The following is a 22,991-nucleotide window of genomic DNA, read 5'->3' as shown; positions in this document are numbered from 1 at the left end:
CATAAACCCTGACTCTGTTTGCACAGAACGCAAGAAAAGTGACAATTTCCCCACTTAAAGGAAATTCATGTTAGCAGGCAATATTAACTAAATATGCAGGTTTAAAAATATATACTTGTGTATTGATTTTAAGAAAGGCATTGATGTTTATGGTTAGGTACACATTGGTGCAACGACAGTGCTTTTTTCATGAATGCACTTGTTAAATTACCCGTTTGGCGAAGTAGGTTGTGATTCAATGACAAATTAACGGGCACCGCATTGATTATATGCAACACAGGACAAGCTAGATAAACTAGTAATATCATCAACCATGTGTAGTTAACTAGTGATTATGTTAAGATTGATTGTTTTTTTATAAGATAAGTTTAATGCTAACTGGCACCTTACCTTGGCTCCTTGCTGCACTCGCATAACAGGTAGTCAGCCTGCCACGCAGTCTCCTCGTGGAGTGCAATGTAATCGGCCAGAATCGGTGTCCAAAAATGCCGATTACCGGTTGTTATGAAAACTTGAAAACGGGCCTAATTAATCGGCCGACCTCTAATATAGGAGGTACCAGTAATTGTAATTGAGGTAATATGTACATGTAGGTAGGGTGACCATGCATAGAGAATAAACAGCGAGTAGCTGCAGCGTAAAAAAAGAAAATGTGGCAGGGGTGTTTAGCTGTTTAGCAGTCTTATAGTTTGGGGGTACAAGCTGTTAAGAAGCCTTTTGGATCTAGACTTGGCGCTCTTGTACTGCTTGCCGTGCGGTAGCAGAGAGAACAGTCTATGACTTGGGTGGCTGGAGTCTTTGACAATTTTTAGGGCCTTCCTCTGACACCGCCTGGTATAGAGGTCCTGGATGGCAGGATGCTTGGCCCCAGTGATGTACTGGACCGTTCTCACTAACCTCTGTAGTGCCTTGCGGTCGGAGGCCGAGCAGTTGCCATACCAGTCAGGATGCTCTCGATGGTGCAGCTGTAGAACCTTTTGAGGATCTGAGGACCCATGCTAAATCTTTTCAGTCTCCTGAGGGGGAATAGGTTTTGTCGTGCCCTTTTCACGACTGTCTTGGTGTGCGTGGACCATGTTAGTTTGTTGGTGATGTGGACACAAATGAACGTGAAGCTCTCAACCTGCTCCACTGCAGCCCTCTCGATCAGAATGGGGGCGTGCTCGGTCCTCTTTTTCCTGTAGTCCACAATCATCTCCTTTGTCTTGATCACGTTGAGGGAGAGGTTGTTGTCCTGGCACCACACGGCCAGGTCTCTGACGACCTCCCTATAGGCTGTCTCGTTGTTGAATGGTGATCAGGCCTACCCCTGTTGTCATCGGCAAATTGAATGATGGTGTTGGAGTTGTGCCTGGCCGTGCAGTCATGAGTGAACAGGGAGTACAGGAGGGGACTGAGCACTGAGGGGCCCCTGTGTTGAGGATCAACGTGGCGGATGTGTTGTTACCTACCCTTACCATCTGGGGGCGTTCTGTCAGGAAGTCCAGGATCCAGTTGCAGAGGGAGGTGTTTAGTCCCAGGGTCTTTAGCTTATTGATGAGCTTTGAGGGCACTATGGTGTTGAACGCCGAGCTGTGGTCAATGAATAGCATTCTCACGTAGGTGTTCCTTTTGTCCAGGTGGGAAAGGGCAGTATGGAGTGCAATAGAGATTGCATCATCTATGGATCTGTTGGGGTGGTATGCAAATTGGAGTGGGTCTAGGGTTTCTGGGATAATGGTGTTGATGTGAGCCATGACCAGCCTTTCAAAGCACTTCATGGCTACAGATGTGAGTGCTACGGGTCGGTAGTCATTTAGGCAGGTTACCTTAGTGTTCTTGGGCACAGGCACTATGGTGGTCTCCTTAAACTATTTTGTTATTACAGACTCGGACAAGGAGAGGTTGAAAATGTCAGTAAAGACACTTGCCAGTTGCTTAGCGCATGCTTGCAGTACACATCCTGGTAATCCGTCTGGCCCTGTGGCCTTGTGAATCTTGACCTGTTTAATTGTCTTACTCACATCGGCTGCGGAGAGAGTGATCGCACAGTCTTCCGGAACAGCTGGTGCTCTCATGCATGTTTCAGTATTGGTAAAGGCAGTTAGATAGTCCTATTTTGGGCTGTGGCGGTCACAAAATTTAATCAGACGGTGATTGTCAAGCAAATAACTACCGGTCTCACGGTAATTGACCGTTAATTAACATAAACAAATTTAGCGTCACTGGCTTCTATACAAGCATCTGATGCAGAACTTTGGAACGTCTATAAAAAGTCGAATAAAACCATGTAATATAGTCTACACCTTCACAATAAATACATTATTTATTTTAGACGGCTCTAAAAAAAACATGATATGATGAAAATGTAGTCTATTTCAGAAGAACAGAATAGCGTATTCTGAGTTGTCTTTGTTAGGTCCTGGCTATGCCATGGCTGTGGGCTACACTAGTTAATTTAGCAGACAAGATTTGCTTAGAATTCCGTGGCATTATTTTAGATTATTTTATAGTATCAAGAATACCATTGAACAAAGCTGAACAAAATATAAATTATATTTTCTCCAAATTATTTGAGGGAGTGTGCACACGCGGCTATTCTGTATTGAGCGGTTAACAAAGAAATAGGTACTCCTATATGCTTAATTTAGTTGTACATGTAACTTTAGTTCTTCAAACGTTGGGCTATATGTTTAGATTTGTAATACATTGTAAGACTGCCTGATGCGACTCTAATCGTGATTTGAAAAAAGTTGCATGAAAGGCATGAGCTGCTTTGTTTTATGCGCAGGCTGTACACACTTCATCAGTCTCTCATTCACAATTGGACAAGCAGTTCATAATGCCTCGAATTTCCCGGCAGCATCCCCTTTGTGTGGCCGTAATGCCCCCTAAAAAAATCGGTGCCTTGGTGCCCTTGGGCTGAATAAAATAATGATAATTCCCTTCTCCCTGAGTGCTGCGTCCTCCGAAGCACCTCTCACTCAAATAGCTATCCATCATGTGATTGGGTCTTTCTCACAGACTACAAGTGAAGACAGACACATGCCGAGGTGCATATTGAAGTTATTGGAATAACTGTCCACATTTTACTTTTCGTCAGCCAACAGGATGGAGTAGGCCTAACGAACAGTAAAAGCACTAGCCTATGTCAATCTATTATCCCCCATAGTACAAAATATTGACCTATTCTGTGCATGAAATAAATATTCCAAACATAGTCTGGGACAGTTGTGGGATGCGATTAGATATCAAATTAATACAACCACTTTTACGCAATGAGGCTGTTTTACGTAAGCGTGAATGTTCCATTAGCAGGAAAACACCATTATCAAAAGTGACCGCAAATGTGATTATGCATGTAATGCTTGTTATTAGAAAGGTGCATTTTTATTGTAAAAATTAGCATCCCCAGGGCCTCCCGGGTGGCGCAGTGGTCTAGGGCTATGGTCTAGGGCTAGTGCTGCGCCACCAGAGTCTCTGGGTTCGCGCCCAGGCTCTGTCGCAGCCGGCCGCGACCAGGAGGTCCGTGGGGCGACGCACAATTGGCATAGCGTCGTCCGGGTTAGGGAGGGTTTGGCCGGTCGGGATATCCTTGTCTCATCGCGCTCCAGCGACTCCTGTGGCGGGCCGGGCGCAGTGCGCGCTAACCAAGGGGGCCAGGTACACGGTGTTTCCTCCGACACATTGGTGCGGCTGGCTTCCGGGTTGGAGGCGCGCTGTGTTAAGAAGCAGTGCGGCTTGGTTGGGTTGTGCTTCGGAGGACGCATGGCTTTCGACCTTCGTCTCTCCCGAGCCCGTACGGGAGTTGTAGCGATGAGACAAGATAGTAATTACTAGCGATTGGATACCACGAAAATTGGGGAGAAAATGGGATAAAAATTAAAAAATAAAAATAAAATAAAAAATAAAAATGTGCATCCCCAAACTTGAAACTCACTTGCTTATTTATTTATATATATATAAAAGCAATCACAGCTTCTATCTCAAGGCCATCAGACTGTTACAGCATCACTAACGTAGAGGCTGCTGCCAACATACAGACACAAATCACTGGCCACTTTAATAAATGGATTTAATAAAGGTATCACTAGTCACTTTAAATGATGCCACTTTAATAATGTTTACATATCCTACATTACTCATCTCATATGTATATACTGTATTTCATACCGTCTATTGCATCTCTATGCCGCACAGCCATCGCTCATCCATATATTTATATGTACATAATCTTATTCCATCTCTTTACGCTTGTGTGTGTATAAGGTAGTTGTGAATTTATTAGATTACTTGTTAGATATTACTGCACTGTCGGAACTAGAAGCACAAGCATTTCGCTACACTCGCATTAACATCTGCTAACCATGTGACAAATAAAAATTGATTTTTATTGTTTTATTTGCCAGTTAGGCTCTACACCCCTTGTAAAGCGGTTTAATGTGCGTAATTTTAAGAAGTTATTTATCCACTTTAGTTGTGATACAAACCTTATCAAAACATATAGGCCTATGGGCTAGACTAAATGAGGTGTGCGACTATGATTTTTTTTAAAGTAGCCAAAAAAAGACATTGTTTCTTGCCTTATGCTGGGCATCATTCACAAATGATAATATATAATTCACAAGCTAATGTTGTCATCCATCAGACTATTCTTGATTTAATCTTGTCTTTCCTTATACTAAATAACATATGTGTGAAATTTGTTATGATTTAGAATGGACCAATATCATGCATCTATCTCGAAACGGGCAGGGTGAAAAATACATGTCACCTATGCACTTAAATAGCTAATGTTCATTTTTTAAATGCCAGCCAGGTAGGCTATACTCCTGTTGTAAAGAGAAGCAATGTACATAATATTAGGAACGTTGAGAAATAAATATAGTAGGCCTAGCCTATATAAAGCTTATTGGATCCTCTTTTCAATAGAGGGCACCACTGTTTTCTCACGCAATTGCATAGCCTATAGAAATATTGTGCAAAATGAGCTCATGAAGTGTTTGATTTGATTTTCGATCACATTTGCATTGTCAGAGTGATTAGAAAGACAGTAGAGTGCAGAGTACCAGGCAGTTAGCAAGTTTGGTAAGCTACTAATGACCATCCGCAGCATCAGAGCTTGGAGAAGCCTAATTACCGTAACTAATCGGTCATGTGGAATTTGACTTCCTTCATGACTTGTGACCACCGGTGTGGCGGTAATATGGACACCGTAACAGCCCTACTCCTATAGATTGTTGGCGAGTGATTTCCTAACTTGAGCAGGTTGTTCTGGTCAGTCCGGAAGGTTGTATATGACGTAGGAAATCCTCCCCTTACGCTGTCAAATCAAATTTGATTTGTCACATACACACTTTTAGCAGATGTGATTGCAGGTGTAGTGAAATGGTTGTAGGTATATGTCTAGGTATATAGACTGTTGATTAGACTTGAACCCTCTGAGTGTGTATCAACCAGGTGCAGTTATTTCTCCTTGTCAGAGTAATATGCAGGATATGTTCTCTCAGTCGTCTCCGAGTGGCACATGGCTTATTTCTGTCTGTCTGGGTTACAGATAAATTGAGTTTCAGGTTGTCTGAGTGGCTGCCCAGTCTGCCCGCTCAGTGAGACAGACAGATGGCAGTGTTCTTCTCACGTTGTTTAAATCCAGATACAGACATGACTTCAGTTTTGACCCCCTTCGTTTTTCCCCAGACAACAGATGGACTGTATTTGAAAACTTGTGAATTTGTCATAGGTTCTAACTCACAAGAATGAATTCTGTGAAATATTACTAATGCAGTGCGGTATGGTCACGTCTGTGTCTTGGCTTCATGGAAAATAACTAAGTAGTTGTATTTCCTTTGTTCTCATCCACATCTTATACTGATCTCACCCTCCATTCTCCGCAGGTGTAGACGTACCCCCCACACCACCCGCCAAGATGGTGGCCCTGTCCCTGAAGATCTGTGTCCGCCAGTGCAACCTGGTGAAGACCATGCAGTTTGAGCCGTCCACGGCCGTCTACGACGCCTGCAGAATCATCAGAGAGAGGGTTCCCGAAGCCCAGACTGGACAAGGTACAGTCACAAGACACAGACATACAAGCGACTGAGGCCACGTTCAAATTCCTTAATAGACCATCCTTCCTTAACTTCTTGCGACTACAGGGGGTGCTGTTCCGAATTAGCATTTTGTCGTCTCCAAATTAAACTGCCTAGTACTCAATTCTTGCTCGTACAATATGCATATTATTAATTCTATTGGATAGAAAACACTTTCTAGTTTCATACAACGTTGAAATTATGTCTGTGGGTGACCCAGAACTCTTTCTACAGCGAAATCCATGACAGACAGTGAAAGGTCTGAGAGCGAAGCTCTGGTTTCAGATCAGTTTTTAAGGTCTCTGTCTATCCTATGGAACGACACGAACTGCACCCGCCTTCCCCTGGATGTCAGTAACCAATGAGAAGTGGAATGGGCCTTCTAGGTAGCTCTCAGAGGTTATAAAAGACCAAGGAGTGAGAGTAGCCCCCCTTTCGACGCTCGCCCTTACGCAGGAAGGGACCTCCGGATGCCATTTTCACAGGCTCGGTTATCAACTTGAAATGTATCCGTCTGTAATTTAATTCGATATAGGACTTAGAAACATCATAAGGTAGTTAATTTAAACCGTTTTATAGCAATTTATATCCGTTTAGTGCGATTTTGATGCATTTCTATGTGAAGCACCGGGCACATTTCGGGGTCCCGGTCGAACGTTAGCGGGCATTTAGACGGACAAAGGACATCTTTCGACCAAAAGAAGATTAAACCCAAGAAAGAATACATTGCCCAAGAATCTGATGGAAAATCACCTCATAGTAAGTAATATTTAATATGATAAATCGTTGTTCTGTCGAAATATTTTAAACGCATATTTCGCCATTTTGTTTTCTATCCCTTCGCTTGGCGAACCCTGTATTGCACAGTAAGGATAATTTTAGAAATGTAAATCAGCGATTGCATTAAGAACTAATTTGTCTTTCGATTCCTGTCAACCCTGTATTTTTTAGTCAAGTATATGATTAGCTATTGATTAAACTAGATCACTCTGAAAGATGGCGACCGACTTTTCCATGCTGGTTTTGCTACCATCTTCATTGTATAACCACGGTTTTTTATGGCTAAATATGCACATTTTCGAACAAACAATATATGTATGTTGTAATATGATGTTACAGGAGTGTCAACGGAAGAATTCTGAGAAGGTTAGTGAAAAAATTAATATCTTTTGGCGATGATTACGTTATCGCTATTTGGCTTGAATTGATGCTCTGGTATTGTTTGCATATGTGGTATGCTAACTTATCGATTTATTGTGTTTTCGCTGTAAAACGCTTAGAAAATCTGAAATATTGTCTGAAATCACAAGATCTGTGTCTTTCCATTGCTATGCTTTGTCTATTTTTATGAAATGTTTTATGATGAGTAAATTGGTCATACACGTTGCTCTCTCTAGTAATTCTAGTCCAGTTGTGACTGTGGGTGCAATTGTAAACTGTGATTTCTACCTGAAATATGCACATTTGTCTAACAAAACCTATCCTATACCATAAATATGTTATCAGACTGTCATCTGAGGAGGTTTTTTCTTGGTTAGTGGCTATCAATATCTTAGTTTAGCCGAATTGGTGATAGCTACTGGTGGAGAGAGAAAATGGTGGACAAAGGAAAAATGGTGTATTTTGCTAACGTGGTTAGCTAATAGATTTACATATTGTGTCTTCCCTGTATAACATTTTAAAAAACAGAAATGATGGGGTTATTCACAAGATCTGTATCTTTCATCTGGTGTCTTGGACTTGTGATTTAATGATATTTAGATGCTACTATTTAATTGTGACGCTATGCTAGCTATGCTAATCAGTGTGGGGGGGGTGGGGGGTGATCCCGGATCCGGGATTGATACTCGTGAAAGGTTAACAGGTGAAAGCAAGGGCACCACGTGGCTTTCATCTGTCCAGTCATGTCTTAGCACTGATTACTTCAAAGAGAATTTGGAAGAATTAGAATGGTACCTGCCTCTCAACACTAGAAACAAGGGCTTAGAAATGCATCATTCATCCTATTGCTAATGGTAACTTCTATTCCTATTGTCTTCCAGCCTCAGACTACGGCCTGTTCCTTTCTGATGAGGACCCCAGGAAAGGAATCTGGCTGGAGTCAGGAAGAACTCTGGATTATTACATGCTGCGGAACGGGGTAAATTCCTACCTAAAGCATACCTACAGTAACCCTTAGTAATCTGACCAGTCCTATACTGTAGCGAGGGTTCTCTACTGTAGCGAGGGTTCTTTGTAGTTGTTGCCATGGAGAAAGTATTTAAAGTATAAGATGTAAGGTGGTGTTGGTGAATAATGTTGACAGATCACATACTGTAACACACACACACTGACACTATTCTTGATGGAAGTCGGTCCTCAAAGATCACACTCATCAAAAATGTGTTCATAGGATGTGTTTTCCATTGGTATTTCCTCTCTAGACAAGTGCTGTGTGTTTAATGCAGGGTGAAGTACCAGACCTGTTAGAATGACAGAGTATGTAATTCAGAGGAAAACCTTTTTCATATTTGCTGTGTGAGAAATGAGAGAGTTGTGGGGAAGGAATTAGATTTTCTGCCTTCCGTTCATCCCTCTCTCCTTTGACTGGCTAAATGTTTGATCACTCGCTCTACTTTTCGCCACATTCACAGTTTATCTTTTTCTCTCCCTCCCTCTCAGGATATCCTTGATTACAAGAAGAAACAGAGGCCATTGAAGATCAAGATGCTGGATGGAGCTGTGAAAACCATCATGGTGGACGACTCCAAAACAGTGGGAGAGCTGTTAGTGACAATATGCAGTAGAATAGGTGAGTGGTCTATTATTTGTAAAAACACCTCTCATAGGAAAGCTAGTGAGTTGAGGTTGTCTCAAAGTGATGATATGCAGTAGAATGTGAATCTGCTTCCTTTTGTACCGCAATTAATTCCCCTTAACAATTAACCTGGATTACATGATTTGTTTTAACACCTGTCAAAGGAGAGCCAGTGGTTTGAGGTTGTCTGAAAGCTTTTCCCTGTGATTTCAGGAATCACCAACTACGAGGAGTACTCTCTGATCCAGGAGGTAATGGAGGAGAAGAAGGAGGATGGGCTGGGCACCCTGAAGAAAGACAGGACTCTGCTCCGAGACGAGAGGAAGATGGAGAAACTCAAAGCCAAGCTTCACACAGACGACGACTGTGAGTTTAGGCCAACTTGACTTATTATTTTGAACTCCTAGTGAAGCATAGGGCCTCAGTTGAGGCTAATCATCTTTAGCAGACGCTCTTATCCAGAGCAATTGGGTGTTAAGTGCCTTGCTCAAGGGCACATCAACAGAATGTTCACCTTGTCAGCTTGGGGATTCGAACCAGCGACCTTGGTTACTGGCCAACGCTCTTAACCACGAGGCTACCTGCCACCTCTACAAATTGCCACTAGTTCTGGGAACATGTTGATGCTGAAGCCAATTTAATTTCCCTTATGGTCATTTTTTATAATTCAACCAAGTTGATCATTTGAGCCAAATATGTTTTGAATAAAGTTAGCAGTAACAGGATTATTTAGTTAGCTAACTTGCATCTGCTATCCTTAAGTATTGCTCTGTCGTCTGTTCTGAAAATACATTTGGATACATCTGCGTGTTTCATAAGAGTTTGGACAGAAGCAGCATTATTTCCCGGTTATTGATTTGACATACATTTTTGGTTAAGGTATTATTTTAATAGTGATTTGAGTTGGATACTGTTATCGCACATCAAATTGTATTTTCCTCCTTTTTCCTGAGCAGTAGTGTCCATTTCTCATGTGCTGTAGGCAATAGACGTCTGTCTTGGCCTGATGTGAAGTGTTGAGTCATACATGCCATGGACAGGGCAGCTCCTCTCCAGCCTCTAGATATTGGCACATCCATCAAACTGATGGGCAGCTTTACACCACTATTGACATTATCACTACCCCCCTTCAGGGGAACACTGACGCCAACATGGATTTTGGTTTTACAAAATATTGAGTTACCCCTTGAGTTGACTATAATGGAGAGAATTATGGTTAGATTTGTACGTTTATTGAGAATGTCAGAATCTGTGCATTTACGAGTTAATATCAATGTGTGTGTGTGTGTTCAGTGAACTGGCTTGACCACAGCAGAACGTTCCGTGAGCAGGGGGTGGAGGAGACCGAAACTCTTCTGCTCAGGAGGAAGTTCTTCTACTCAGACCAGAACGTGGACTCACGAGACCCGGTCCAGCTCAACCTGCTCTACGTCCAGGTCTGACCCTCACCGCGGTCTCTCCTCTCCTACTGCTTTTAACACGTCTCTGTCCTTTCCTCTTCCCTCTCTCCTACTCTTTCTTACTCTCTCTTTTCATCCTTCCCTCCTCAATAACTCTTTCACTCTCCCTCACTCTCTCCCGCCCCTCTCCTTACCTCTTTCCTCTCTCATGCCTTCTCCTCTGTTGTACTTGTCCTGCATAGTAGTCAGCAATTAAGCTCTTCACCAGAAACATGCTGTAATGGATGAATGTTGATGGATAGAGAACATCTGTTCTGATTTTTTTTTTGCCTTTTATAATAATAATTGAACACACACAGCCAGAGCTGGTGCTTCACACTCTGGTGTCTCATTATCACCACCACAATGATTACTGCCTCAAGGTGTGTGTGTGCACGCATGTATATTTTCCTGCATCTCTAAATCATTTCAGTCAGTGCAATTGCGATGTATTGTATTTTGATGTATGCAGCTGGCATATTGAATTTGTGTCATTGTCAAGTCATGGTGGGACTTGGACCCTATTCCCTTGTCTGCTGACAGTGTCCTCTTCTGTGTGACATATGGTCCCAGGGGTCCTGCCTAGTCTTTAACACACCTCTCCTCTGACCTCTGCTCTTCCTCAAAAGGACTAAAGCACCACTTCCATTGCTAGTCATGTTGTGCTGTCTGTGTGTAATTACCTGTTGTTGTAGTGTGTGTAAATGGCTGTGAGAGATGGTTCAGCCAGATAAAGGATCTGGTTCAATAAGTAGGTATATGAGACTCAGCAGGCTCTCTGTTCTGGGCTCATTATTCTCTGTATGAGAGTTGTCTCGATCAGGCTGATGGGCTGTACAACATTAAGGGATCAGGGTTGAGATGAGGTGATTAGAGGTACTAGAGTTAGACGTCTTTTGTTTTGATAGGTCACCATGGTTGGGGTCAGTTCCATCATTTCAGGAAGTGAATTGTTTCCCAGTCAAGAATGTAAAGAAAATGGAGTCAGCCGCTCCATATTACTAGTGATATAATGGGTTTCATCTTCATCTCTTACCATTCCAGAATTAAAACATCCTTGGAGAACTTTGAGTGGCGCGTCTCTTATGACGGTGATTATATTAAATGTGTGTGTGTTTATCTCTCTCCCAGGCACGAGATGACATCCTAAATAGTTCTCACCCTGTGTCCTTCGACAAGGCCTGTGAGTTTGCAGGGATTCAGGCTCAGATCCAGTTTGGACCGCACATAGAACACAAACACAAACCTGGATTCCTAGAGTAAGCTTCACTTCCTTCTGAAGACTACTTTAACTTTACATAAGGTGAAGGGAAAGTGGGATACCTAGTCAGTTGTACAACAATGCATTCAACTGAAATGTGTCTTCCGCCTTTAACCCAACCCCTCTGAATCAGGGGAAGGATAATGATGATGATGAACATGGTGATGATGATTTTTATCATGAAGGTGATGCTATTCAATACAATGAAGACATATTGCTGGAAGGAATGTATTACTTCAGGGTACTGATAGAAATCTGTTATTTGTTTTCATAATACAAATCCTCACCATATTAAATGGGGTTTTGTTGATTTAAACCAGCAGACTTTTCATGGTTTTATGTATGAACTCTCAACCTGTACCTACCTGTAATCTATTTTAGCCTCAAGGAGTTTCTACCTAAAGAATATATCAAGCAGCGAGGGAATGAAAAGAAAATCTTTCAGGTTGGTCCAGTTTGTTTATGAATCTTATAGAAGTAGATATTGGGGCGGCAGGTAGCCTAGTGGTTAGAGCGTTGGGCCAGTAACCAAAAGGTTGCTAGATTGAATCTGTCGTTCTGCCCTTGAACAAGGCAGTTAACCCACTGTTCCTAGGCCGTCATTGTAACTAAGAATTTGTTCTTAAATGACTTGCCTAGTTAAATAAAAAATATTGCCATTTTATCTTCAATTAATTTGCTTGTTTCTGAATTAATACTTTTTTTGGTTCCTATTCTGTCAACGTCTTAGTCCCATACAACTGCTGATAGTCTAAATAAAAGTATAACCCTGGTGGTTCAAGCACTGAATGCTGATTGGCTGAAAGCCATGGTATATGAGACCGTATACCACAGGTATGACAAAACATTTATTTTTACTGTTCTTTACGTTTGTAACCAGTTTATAATGGCAATAAGGCACCTCTTGGCACCTCTGGGTATATGGCTAATATACCACGGCTAAGGGCTGTTCTTAGGCACGACACAACGCGGAGCACCCCATCATGCCTTACTGCTTTAATATATTCTATTCTATTTTCAAACTCACAGGACCACAAGAACTGTGGTGAGATGACAGAGATAGAAGCTAAAGTAAAGTACGTGAAGCTAGCCAGGTCCCTAAGGACATACGGAGTGTCTTTCTTCCTGGTGAAGGTAAGATTGTGTGTGTGTTTGTGTGTGAAGCACTAGCAGGTGCAGAAATGAGTGGGTTACAGCTGAATATCAGTAGCTTGTTGTTGCAACACCAAGGCCTCGTTGCACTCTTTCATATCAGAGGAATGTCTTCTCTTTGGAGTGGACAGAATCCAATCCCACCTGAGCATTAGGTTTAAGACCAACCAGATGACTGAAATATGCTCATCTGGCTTCTACCAAACTACATGTTTCCTAGCCTGGTCCCAGATCTATTTGTGCAACAACCATAGGAGTTGGCTAATACAATACAAATAAGTTCTAGTACCAGGCTAGAAAAACTGACATCATTATTCAGACTCCAGAGTCACACTTTCCTAGTTAAGATATGGCAGAGCAACACAAGGCAGTGTGGTAATGATTTGAATGAATTAGACTGAGGAAATATTGCACGTTTTGGCACACCCATTAATCTTATGTAGATATGAGCTAAACAAAAGGGTTAGACACATTTTTTACAAATGCTTCATATCTGGATATAGACGTTCGAGTAGGAGTTCAAGCAATACGTAGAAGTGATGAACAATAAACCTTTTGATTCAAACACATCCCACAGTGGTTTATGAGAAGGTAATATCAAGACAAAGGAGTCGTAGTTGATGGATTTAAATGGCTCTGGTTAAGGTGGTAGAACTGTAGCAAAGCAGTGAACACTAACTTACTCCCATCATCATCACCTCTGTGAGGTTCATTGTGTTCCTGGAAAGTGACCAACTGTGTGCCTGCAGCCTGTGCACTGGAGTGTGGTGTAATGATTACTTCCCTGTGAGAAGGGAGAGAGCGCGAGGGAGGGAGACAGAGAGCGAGCACCTGGAGAGTTAACTAGTGGCTTCTGGCTGCACCTCTGCCAGGCAGGGTCTGTTCTTTTACTGCATACTCCACAGGGAGATAGGAGGGGCCTCTCCTGGCCCTCACCCCTCCAGCTCCCCTGGTCTCCCTGGCCCTCACCCCTCCAGTTCACCTGGTCTCCCTGGCCCTCACCCCTCCAGTTCACCTGGTCTCCCTGGCCCTCACCCTTCTAGCTCCCCTGGTCTCCCTGGCCCTCACCCCTCCAGCTCCCCTGGTCTCCCTGGCCCTCACCCCTCCAGTTCACCTGGTCCCCCTGGCCCTCACCCCTCCAGTTCCCCTGTTAACCCCAGCCCTGTGGCCCTCACCCCTCCAGTTCCCCTGTTAACCCCAGTCCCCCGGTCCTGACCCCTCCAGTTCCCCTGTTAACCCCAGCCCTGTGGCCCTCACCCCTCCAGTTCCCCTGTTAACCCCAGCCCCCCGGTCCTGACCCCTCCAGTTCCCCTGGCCCTCACCCCTCCAGAGCCCATAGAGACCCACTCCACCAGCAAGGCAGTGTTGAGCAACTCTTAAACACTCCTCACCTCTGTCCCGTGTCACTCCCAATCATCTCTCCTCTCTCCCTCTGATCAGTCAGAAAAGCCACATGAGATAGAGGGAGAAGGACGCCATTTCTATTTTAGGAAAGTGTGAGTGAAAGGCAGTCCATGATTCTTGATGGATTAGACATTAAGGACTATCTTAACCGTTCATGTAAATATGAAGTTTAAGTTTGCTTATTTCACTCTGTTCTCGAATGAAGCTTTGTTGCTTTTTATTTTCCATTGTTTTCTATTGACTGTTTGTAATTGTATTAGAATGATGAATAGTATGAATTTGTTGCGTATTTTCCACTGTTCTCTGAGTGTTAGTTGTTGCTTATTCTCCCATTGTTCCCCAATACGTTTTTGTTGCTTATTCTTCATCATTCTCCAATAGGCTTTTGTTGCTTAATATTTCCCATTGTTCTGTCACACTGTTTCACAGGAGAAGATGAAGAGTAAGAATAAGCTGGTTCCCAGGCTGTTGGGGATAACCAAAGAGTCAGTGATGAGGGTGGAGGAGAAGACCAAAGACGTGGTGCAGGAGTGGCCCCTCACCACTGTAAAGAGATGGGCCGCCTCGCCCAAGAGCTTCACCCTGGTGAGAACCCCAGTGTGTGTGTGTGTGTGTGTGTGTGTGTCTGGTAAGACTCCCTTCCTCAGTGCTGCCGCCTCCACTTCCTATAGTCCACTAGAAGACTGACAGTGTCCACAGAGACCTCTTGTATATTTTATATGCAAACACCAATCCATTATCTGCTCTCTGACATGTATGTCCTTTGTGCTCTATTTCTTAGGTAGATTACACATAGATTGACTCTCAGTAAATGAAATGTTCATCTGAATGTTTCTCTTCTCATAAACAATTTGTATGAAGACTCTTCTCTTCACTCATTCAATTGTTTAACTTAATTTATTGAACAAACCCCCTTTGTCTTGCCTGCCAATGTCTGCCCTTTGTGACTTTACTAAGAGTCAGTGACTAAAGAAATGCCTAATCTAGAAGATCTCTTTTTGTAGACATGCAGTCTTTACCAACACTCAATTGAATTAATCCTCTCTGTGTTGGTACAGTTCAGGAATGTTCCCTCTGTGTCCCAAATAGAACCATATTCCCTTTAAAGTGCTCTACTTTTGACCGGAGGGAATAGGGTGCCATTTGGCATGCAGCCTCTGTACCTTGATACTGAGGAAGCTGTTGAAGTTAAGCTGTACCTTTTGGTGAATGCTTTTAAATATATTCATAGAATTTTATTCAACCAATCATGCGTATTCCTTTGTGGAGATCCTTTCATCCATTTTCAAACCCCTGTTGGCAGGGTCAGATCAGTTTCATATTCTAAAAGATGATGTCCAGAAATATGACTAAGAAATATAGAAGGATATTCTATGGAATGTCTCCTGATATTTAACGTCCGAAGTGATTTTCTTCTTTCCCCACACAGTTTCTTCCATGCAAAGTGTGCCTTTTATACGACAATAACTGTAATTGGTTTAATCTGACAGTGGCTACAGCCTGCTAACAGTTTGATGTCTAGGCTCCAGCAGTATAATGTCTGGCGTCTGTTATAACAAACTTATTCCATACGTTCACATTAATCCCCACACACTGAGCCAAGTCCTCTATGTAAACAAATGACAAGTGAAGCCACTGCAGTGGTTGGGATCTTGCTCTGAATATTATTCCAGTAAGAGATGCTGTATACAGTTTGCCATTAGCTGGAGCATTTGTCATGAACCTCTGCGTGTTATTCCAGCGTGAGATGCAGCATTTGGCGTTGCTGGCCTGTGTTTGACTGTTGTAGGATTTGGTATGAAGCAGTGTGTGTTTGTTTCTGGTAGGGATGTATAGGATTTGGTATCATCCTCTGTCTGTCTGTTGTAGGCTTTTGTAATAGTCCAGTATAAAATGCTATATTTGGTATGGACCTCTGCTGTAGGATTTTGGGGAGTACCAGGAGAGCTACTACTCAGTCCAGACCACTGAGGGAGAACAAATCTCTCAGCTCATCGCTGGATACATCGACATCATCCTCAAAAAGGTGAGTGTGGAAAACCCTTTCCCATCGTAGCTACATCTTCCTTGATTATTGATTATCGATTTGTTAAAGTGAGGGACACTGCTTCTAGAAAACATCAATACTCCCATGCATGTCCAAATAGTTATGCCTAAACTTACCTGCCAATCACAATATGTGTTGCCTTTTAGAGATAGAATAGCCATTGTCACCTTTGTGATCCAAATGTCACTTTGGGAATTTCTCTCTCTTTCTCTCTGTCTCTGTAGAAGCAAAGTAAAGACCGTTTTGGTTTAGAAGGAGATGAAGAATCCACCATGCTGGAAGAATCCGTCTCCCCAAAGAAGTATGTGAACTGTTATATAATGCTCAGTAACACACAATAGTAGTGTCCTACAGACCAGGGTTGTGTTCATTAGGGCATGCAACAGAAAACATTTTAAAATTAAAAATAGTGTTTATTATTGGAGAGGTCCAGGTAGTCTCGTCTGTTTTTGTCTGTTTTCTTCCGTTCAGTGGCTAATGAAGCCAACATGTCCTCAGTCCCATTTTTATGTTCCAGCTATAATGTATAGATCTCATAAATACACCTGCCTGTACTCATGAACACTTCCCCTCAGTGAGGATAGTTTTGTCTCTTAGGATCAACTTCCTCTGTTGGAGTTCCTCTGTTCTCTCCGTCCGGATAAACAACATTTTTATCTGGACTTCCCTAATTACACGCGTATTAGTCCCTTTATCTACATAGAGCTGTCGTTAAATAATGTAAGCTGTTTTCCTGTCTAGTCTCAATTGATGTTTCCTTTCCTGTACTGAGGGAATATTGGCCTTGGTAGTGTCCCAAATGTCTCCCTATTTAGTGCATTACTTTTGGCCAGAACCCTATGTGCCCTGATCAAAAGTAGCACACTAATTAGGGAATAGGGTGCCATTTGAGACGTGGACCTTGTGTTGTTCCCTTATCTGGGCCAGTCAGTGTGGAGGATAGCATAGAGAGCCTAAGGGAAAACACAGGCATTAATTCTGCAAACTCACAGGAAACCAAACCTGGAAGGATTCATCTGAAGAATAACAGAGTCTTGTTCCTGGAAGAACACAATGAAGGTTTGATGTCGGCCGTGGTTCCTGTTAGCACCACACACACACACACACACACACACACACACACACACACACACACACACACACACACACACACACCGAGTCTGAAAAACAGACACCACCATCCTTTGATAGTTGGACCACCTGTGGATGGGAAAGGTGACGCCTGAAATGCTATCGATAATTATGTGATCAATATTAAGTATCACAGATGTGTTTTTTCTAAAATCATGCAGAGATCATAGTTAATTCATGTAGAATTTGTCTGTTTATCTGCGTGTTTCCAGGTCGACGATCCTGCAGCAGCAGTTTAACCGTGTGGGTCGTGTGGAGCATGGTTCTGTGGCTCTACCAGGGGTGATCAGGTCTGGCTCTATAGGAGCAGAGTCTCTCAGCATGGGCACCATGCCTTCTGCACAGCAACAGGTCATCATGGGACAGATGCACCGAGGACACATGCCACCACTGGTGAGAGCAGGAATGCAATGTTGCATGTTCTCTCTCTCACACACACACACACACACACACACACTTTCTCTTTCTCCCCCTCTTCTTTCTGTTTCTCTCTCCACCTTTCTCTCTCTCTCCCCCTATCTCTCTCGCACATCCTCTTTTAATATATATATCTCTCTCTTATATCTCTATACGTGTTCAGTAGATATTGATCATGTCTGTGTGTTTATTCTCTCCAGAGCTCGGCCCAGCAGGCCCTGATGGGGACCATCAACACCAGTATGCAGGCAGTACAGCAGGCACAGGCTGATCTGGGAGAGGTGGACAACCTGCCTCCTCTGGGACAGGACATGGTGTGGACACACAGGCTCACACACACACACACACACACACACACACACACACACACACACACACACACACACACACACACACACACACACACACACACTTGTCTCCACTGGGACAGAACATGGTGTGGATACACACACACACACACACACACACACACACACACACACACACACACACACACACACACACACACACACACACACACACACACACACACACACACTTGTCTCCACTGGGACAGAACATGGTGTGGATACACACACACACACACACACACACACACACACACACACACACACACACTTATCTCCACTGGGACAGGACATGGTGTGGACACACAGACACACACACACACACACACACACACACACACACACACACACACACACTTATCTCCACTGGGACAGGACATGGTGTGGACACAGACACACACACACACACACACACACACACACACACACACACACACACACACACACACACACACACACACACACACACACACACACACTTGTCTCCACTGGGACAGAACATGGTGTGGATACACACACACACACACACACTTATCTCCACTGGGACAGGACATGGTGTGGACACACACACACACACACACACACACACACACACACACACACACACACACACACACACACACACACACACTTGTCTCCACTGGGACAGGACATGGTGTGGATACACAGACACACACACACACACACACACACACACACACACACACACACACACACACACACACTTATCTCCACTGGGACAGGACATGGTGTGGACACACAGACACACACACACACACACACTTATCTCCACTGGGACAGGACATGGTGTGGACACACAGACACACACACACACACACTTGTCTCCACTGGGACAGGACATGGTGAGGTGGACATACAACAGCATACTGACCGTCACACACGGACAAGCACACACAGCACTCAGCTAATTTCATGCCCTTTTAACTTCTGATCCAAATCTTTACATTTTATATTGTAATTTTCTGACGTTTGATTTTTATGCTTAATGGCATGTTTAATGTATGTACATAACACTCCTTAAAATAAATGTAACTACGTCTATGCTCACCCTAGTGCTCTTTCCTCAATGCCATTCTCCCTGCTTCAGCTCCTAGATCACCATTCATCCTTCAACTCCCATCCTGACTTTCTGATGTTTAATTGTTCTTATTTACTTGTATGTTCTGCAATTCAGCTTTTAGCTGCCAAGTACCACCTTCATGTAATAATTATGATGAACCAGTACCATCTCTCTCCTCCAGGCGTCCAAGGTGTGGATCCAGAACAAGGTGGATGAGTCCAAACATGAGATCCACTCCCAGGTGGACGCCATCACCGCAGGAACAGCTTCTGTGGTCAACCTCACCGCTGGTACGTGGCTTTGGGATGACTCATGAAATGACATGCTATTCAATGGAAGAGCTGAATATTCCAGTGCTGTTGAAGTGACAGTAAAAAGGTTTTGAGCTTACATTTTTACAAGCAGTTTTTTTCTTCATTTTTACATCTTGCGGTTTTAAATTATTCACACTTGACATTTTTCAAATTAATGATCTGGTTTTCATTACGTGTAAATCTACAGTAATGATGAACTGTTATCCATTTTAATGTGTACTAGTGGGCCATGCAAGCTGGCAGTATTCTTCATATCATTGGTTTGGTGCCATGCGGAACCCAGCCAAGGGACAGTCGGTGCTTCAACCATCTGTTTCAATATAAGGGGACTTCCCTGCTCTGTTGTCAAGTAGCAATCAGAGAAGAGTGCTGATATAGGATCAGTTTGGCCTTTTAGGCCATCGTATAGTGATTAAGATGACATGGACCGGGGATCCTGATCCTGGAACAGCGCTCTGAGATGCTTTATACGGTCCCTGACCCTTTTCCCCTTTTATCTAAACGTCTGGTCATTTCCACCAGCAGTCTCATGTCTAAACAGAATGATCTAATGTGACATGCTGAGTTGACTGGCTGAGTGTAACATGGGTACATGTTTGTGACACATACTGGCTCACTGTACTGCACCCTGTTAGGTCCCCAGAGGACAGGCCAGAAGGGCTTGAGATGGTTTACTTGGCTCTCTTTATCTTTCTGTCTCTCTCTGCTCTCTCTCTCTTCCCCTCCCTTCCTTCCTCCCTCCCTCTTATAGGCGACCCGACAGACACAGACTACACTGCAGTGGGCTGTGCCATCACCACCATCTCCTCCAACCTGACAGAGATGTCTAAGGGTGTGAAGCTACTGGCTGCTCTTATAGAGGACGACACGGGCGGGAGCAATGACCTTATGGGTGCCGCTAGGAACCTTGCTGGGGCCGTCTCTGACCTGCTCAAGGCTGTGGAACCTGCCTCCGGAGAGGTGAGACAACTCAACTCTGGTCCAGGAGAGCCCAGAGTGTTTACGGCGTTTGTTCCAGCTTAGTGCAAAGCAAGCACACTTGAAACAAAAGCCTGCAGATTGGCCTACTGCGGCTTTCCGTGGCCAGAGTTCTATACCAACAATGCTTTAGCCCAACACCTGTGGTATCTGAAGAGCACATGAGCTAGCTTCTACACATGATTCAACGTTATAGACTTACTTGGACCTCTCATTAAGTTCCATTGTCCCTGATATAAGGCATTTTATATTGTCTTTAGTAACAGAACAAACAACACAGTTTATCTTTTCCCAGTTGTATTGCCTGTAAAGAGAGGGTAACAGAAGGCTGTAGAGTTTGTTAGGTCTGACCTCTGATTGATTGGAAGTGTTTATACTGTACTTATCACTAATGCACCACTGGCCTCAATAATACCAACTGAGCTCTTACTGTATTCATATGGTGGCACTCCTCCCAGTTACAAGGCTTAATTTGATTACTATTTCCCTTTTTTAGGGAGTGTGTGTGTGTCATGTGTTGGCTGTCTATTGTATTCCTGCCCTCATGTCTGAACAGAGACAGGCGGCCAGAGACCGACAGCCAGGCAGAACCATAACAAAATATGGCCATTTGAGCTATTCACCCTTCCTTTGCTACTGTGTTTTGTTCATGTTGAACAAAACAAAGCCCGGTGAGGATAATTCTGTTGTGAATGATTCATCACTGCCATGTTGAATAATGGATTTCACATAGACCTGCACCTGCAGGCCCAGTTCACTACGCTCACAATGTTCTCTTCAAGGCCAGTTGGGATAATAATGTTTTTGGGAGATTCTGTCTTGACAATATGAAAATACCCTGATGTGGATTCAGAAATACAGTAGCTCATCTAAGCTAGTCTGGTGTGTCGACTTTCTGGGGCTAAGCGTAGATGCCGAGCCAGCTGTAATTTAGGTCTACCTACCGTAGACCCCACGTGGGCTAACCCTTGTGCCATAGCTGTACTCTGACTTCCTGTTCCCTCAGCCCCGTCAGACAGTGCTGAGTGCAGCAGGCAGTATAGGCCAGGCCAGTGGAGACCTGCTGCTTCAGATAGGAGAGAACGAGTCAGACGAGAGGTTCCAGGTAAGAGTCTGTTTATTTTCAGTTTTCTCATTACAACCGTTCACATGCGATTCAGACTCAGCACATTTAGAGGGATTATTCTGCTGTTGCACCCAATCTGAATTTCAAGCGTAACCTTTGCTTATTAGAATTTATAACGAGGGATGGACATGTATAATGGTGATGACGATTTCAGGAGGTGCTGATGAACCTGGCCAAGGCGGTGGCCAACGCGGCAGCCATGATGGTGCTGAAGGCTAAGAACGTGGCCCAGGTGGCAGACGACACGGTCCTACAGAACAGAGTCATCGCTGCTGCCACGCAGTGTGCCCTCTCCACCTCCCAGCTGGTCGCCTGTGCCAAGGTACAACACTGTAGACCTTTCACACACTCCCACTGACATTTCATCATGATGAGAATGATGTGAGAAGGTATAAGGTTTGTGGCAGTGCTACGGTGGATAATTCAACAACAGTAGCTATGATTCTTCCACTTCAGGAACCCCAGGTAAAGTTACTAACTTCAATAATATACACGTAGATGTTCAACGGAAGTGTTTTTGATCTTACATGATTTGTTTACTTCATCTTTGTTTCTCTTTCAACACATTCACTAATTTTTCTCCATCATCCCTTCCTCTCCAGGTGGAGACTCTCACCATCAGTGCTCTGGTATTCCAGGAGCAGCTGCTCTCGCCCTTCCTGTCCCTCTCTAACTCTATATCCCTCTCTCACATGCTCACTTTCTCCATCTCCCTGCAGGTGGTGAGTCCCACCATCAGCTCCCCAGTGTGCCAGGAGCAGCTGATTGAGGCAGGGAAGCTGGTGGACCGCTCAGTGGAGGGCTGTGTCCAGGCCTGTCTGTCTGCCACAGTCGACGGGGAGATGCTGAAGCAGGTGAGCGGAGTTGGGGTCAATCTGGAGCGGAGTCCATCTCAATTTCAGTACAATTTTCTCATATAGAAGCATTGAGGAACATTGAAATGGGTTTGTCAGTGTACTTCCTGAATTGACTGAAAGTTGAATTGAAACTGAGTTGAGACACATCCTGCAGGTGAGTGCTGCAGCCAGTGTTGTCGGTCAGGCCCTGGGGGACCTGCTGGAGCATGTATGCCACTACGCCTCCCACGGCGAGCCCATTGGTCGCTACGACCAGGCCACCGACACCATCATGACCGTAACAGAGAGCATCTTCAGCTCCATGGGAGACGCAGGTGAGGAGGGAAGGGGATTCCCTAGTAGTGGTAGTGATGAAGTCGCTAAATAGAACTGAATAGAATTAAATGCTTGATTTAATAAAGCTTGATTTAATTGTTTCAATTGATGAATGTTTGTTGATATTTAGATTTAAGGCCTATTGGTGTATAGAAAGTGTCTGCCATCTACTCTATAGAACCTCATTCTGTTCTGTACTGTGGCCAACCAGTTGAAGAATGCTGGCTTTCAGCCAACAGCAAATATGTGGGTTCCAGTCA

The 22,991-nt window shown here is 43.8% G+C and overlaps 1 protein-coding gene across 1 annotated transcript in view; it reads left to right on the top strand.

Moving 5' to 3' along the window:
• Positions 1-5,884: 5,884 nt before the first annotated feature.
• LOC120048252 (talin-2-like) overlaps positions 5,885-22,991 on the top strand; it is a 69,865-nt gene continuing 52,758 nt past the window's right edge. Inside the window, exons 1-19 of the mRNA XM_038994089.1 lie at positions 5,885-6,041; positions 8,108-8,205; positions 8,727-8,856; positions 9,076-9,228; positions 10,156-10,298; positions 11,433-11,560; positions 11,944-12,007; positions 12,592-12,696; positions 14,548-14,703; positions 16,043-16,144; positions 16,390-16,466; positions 17,509-17,689; positions 17,914-18,027; positions 19,323-19,431; positions 20,207-20,415; positions 21,440-21,538; positions 21,714-21,881; positions 22,279-22,413; positions 22,571-22,730. Coding sequence (XP_038850017.1) covers positions 5,906-6,041; positions 8,108-8,205; positions 8,727-8,856; positions 9,076-9,228; positions 10,156-10,298; positions 11,433-11,560; positions 11,944-12,007; positions 12,592-12,696; positions 14,548-14,703; positions 16,043-16,144; positions 16,390-16,466; positions 17,509-17,689; positions 17,914-18,027; positions 19,323-19,431; positions 20,207-20,415; positions 21,440-21,538; positions 21,714-21,881; positions 22,279-22,413; positions 22,571-22,730 — 2,467 coding nt within the window. The 5' untranslated portion in view covers positions 5,885-5,905. The remainder of the gene's footprint in view (positions 6,042-8,107; positions 8,206-8,726; positions 8,857-9,075; positions 9,229-10,155; positions 10,299-11,432; positions 11,561-11,943; positions 12,008-12,591; positions 12,697-14,547; positions 14,704-16,042; positions 16,145-16,389; positions 16,467-17,508; positions 17,690-17,913; positions 18,028-19,322; positions 19,432-20,206; positions 20,416-21,439; positions 21,539-21,713; positions 21,882-22,278; positions 22,414-22,570; positions 22,731-22,991) is intronic.

This window comes from Salvelinus namaycush, chromosome 1 (assembly GCF_016432855.1).
Source record: "Salvelinus namaycush isolate Seneca chromosome 1, SaNama_1.0, whole genome shotgun sequence".
Lineage (NCBI taxonomy): Eukaryota > Metazoa > Chordata > Actinopteri > Salmoniformes > Salmonidae > Salvelinus > Salvelinus namaycush.
Note: the sequence above shows the minus strand (reverse complement) of the source record. Positions and strands in the feature narration are given on the sequence as shown.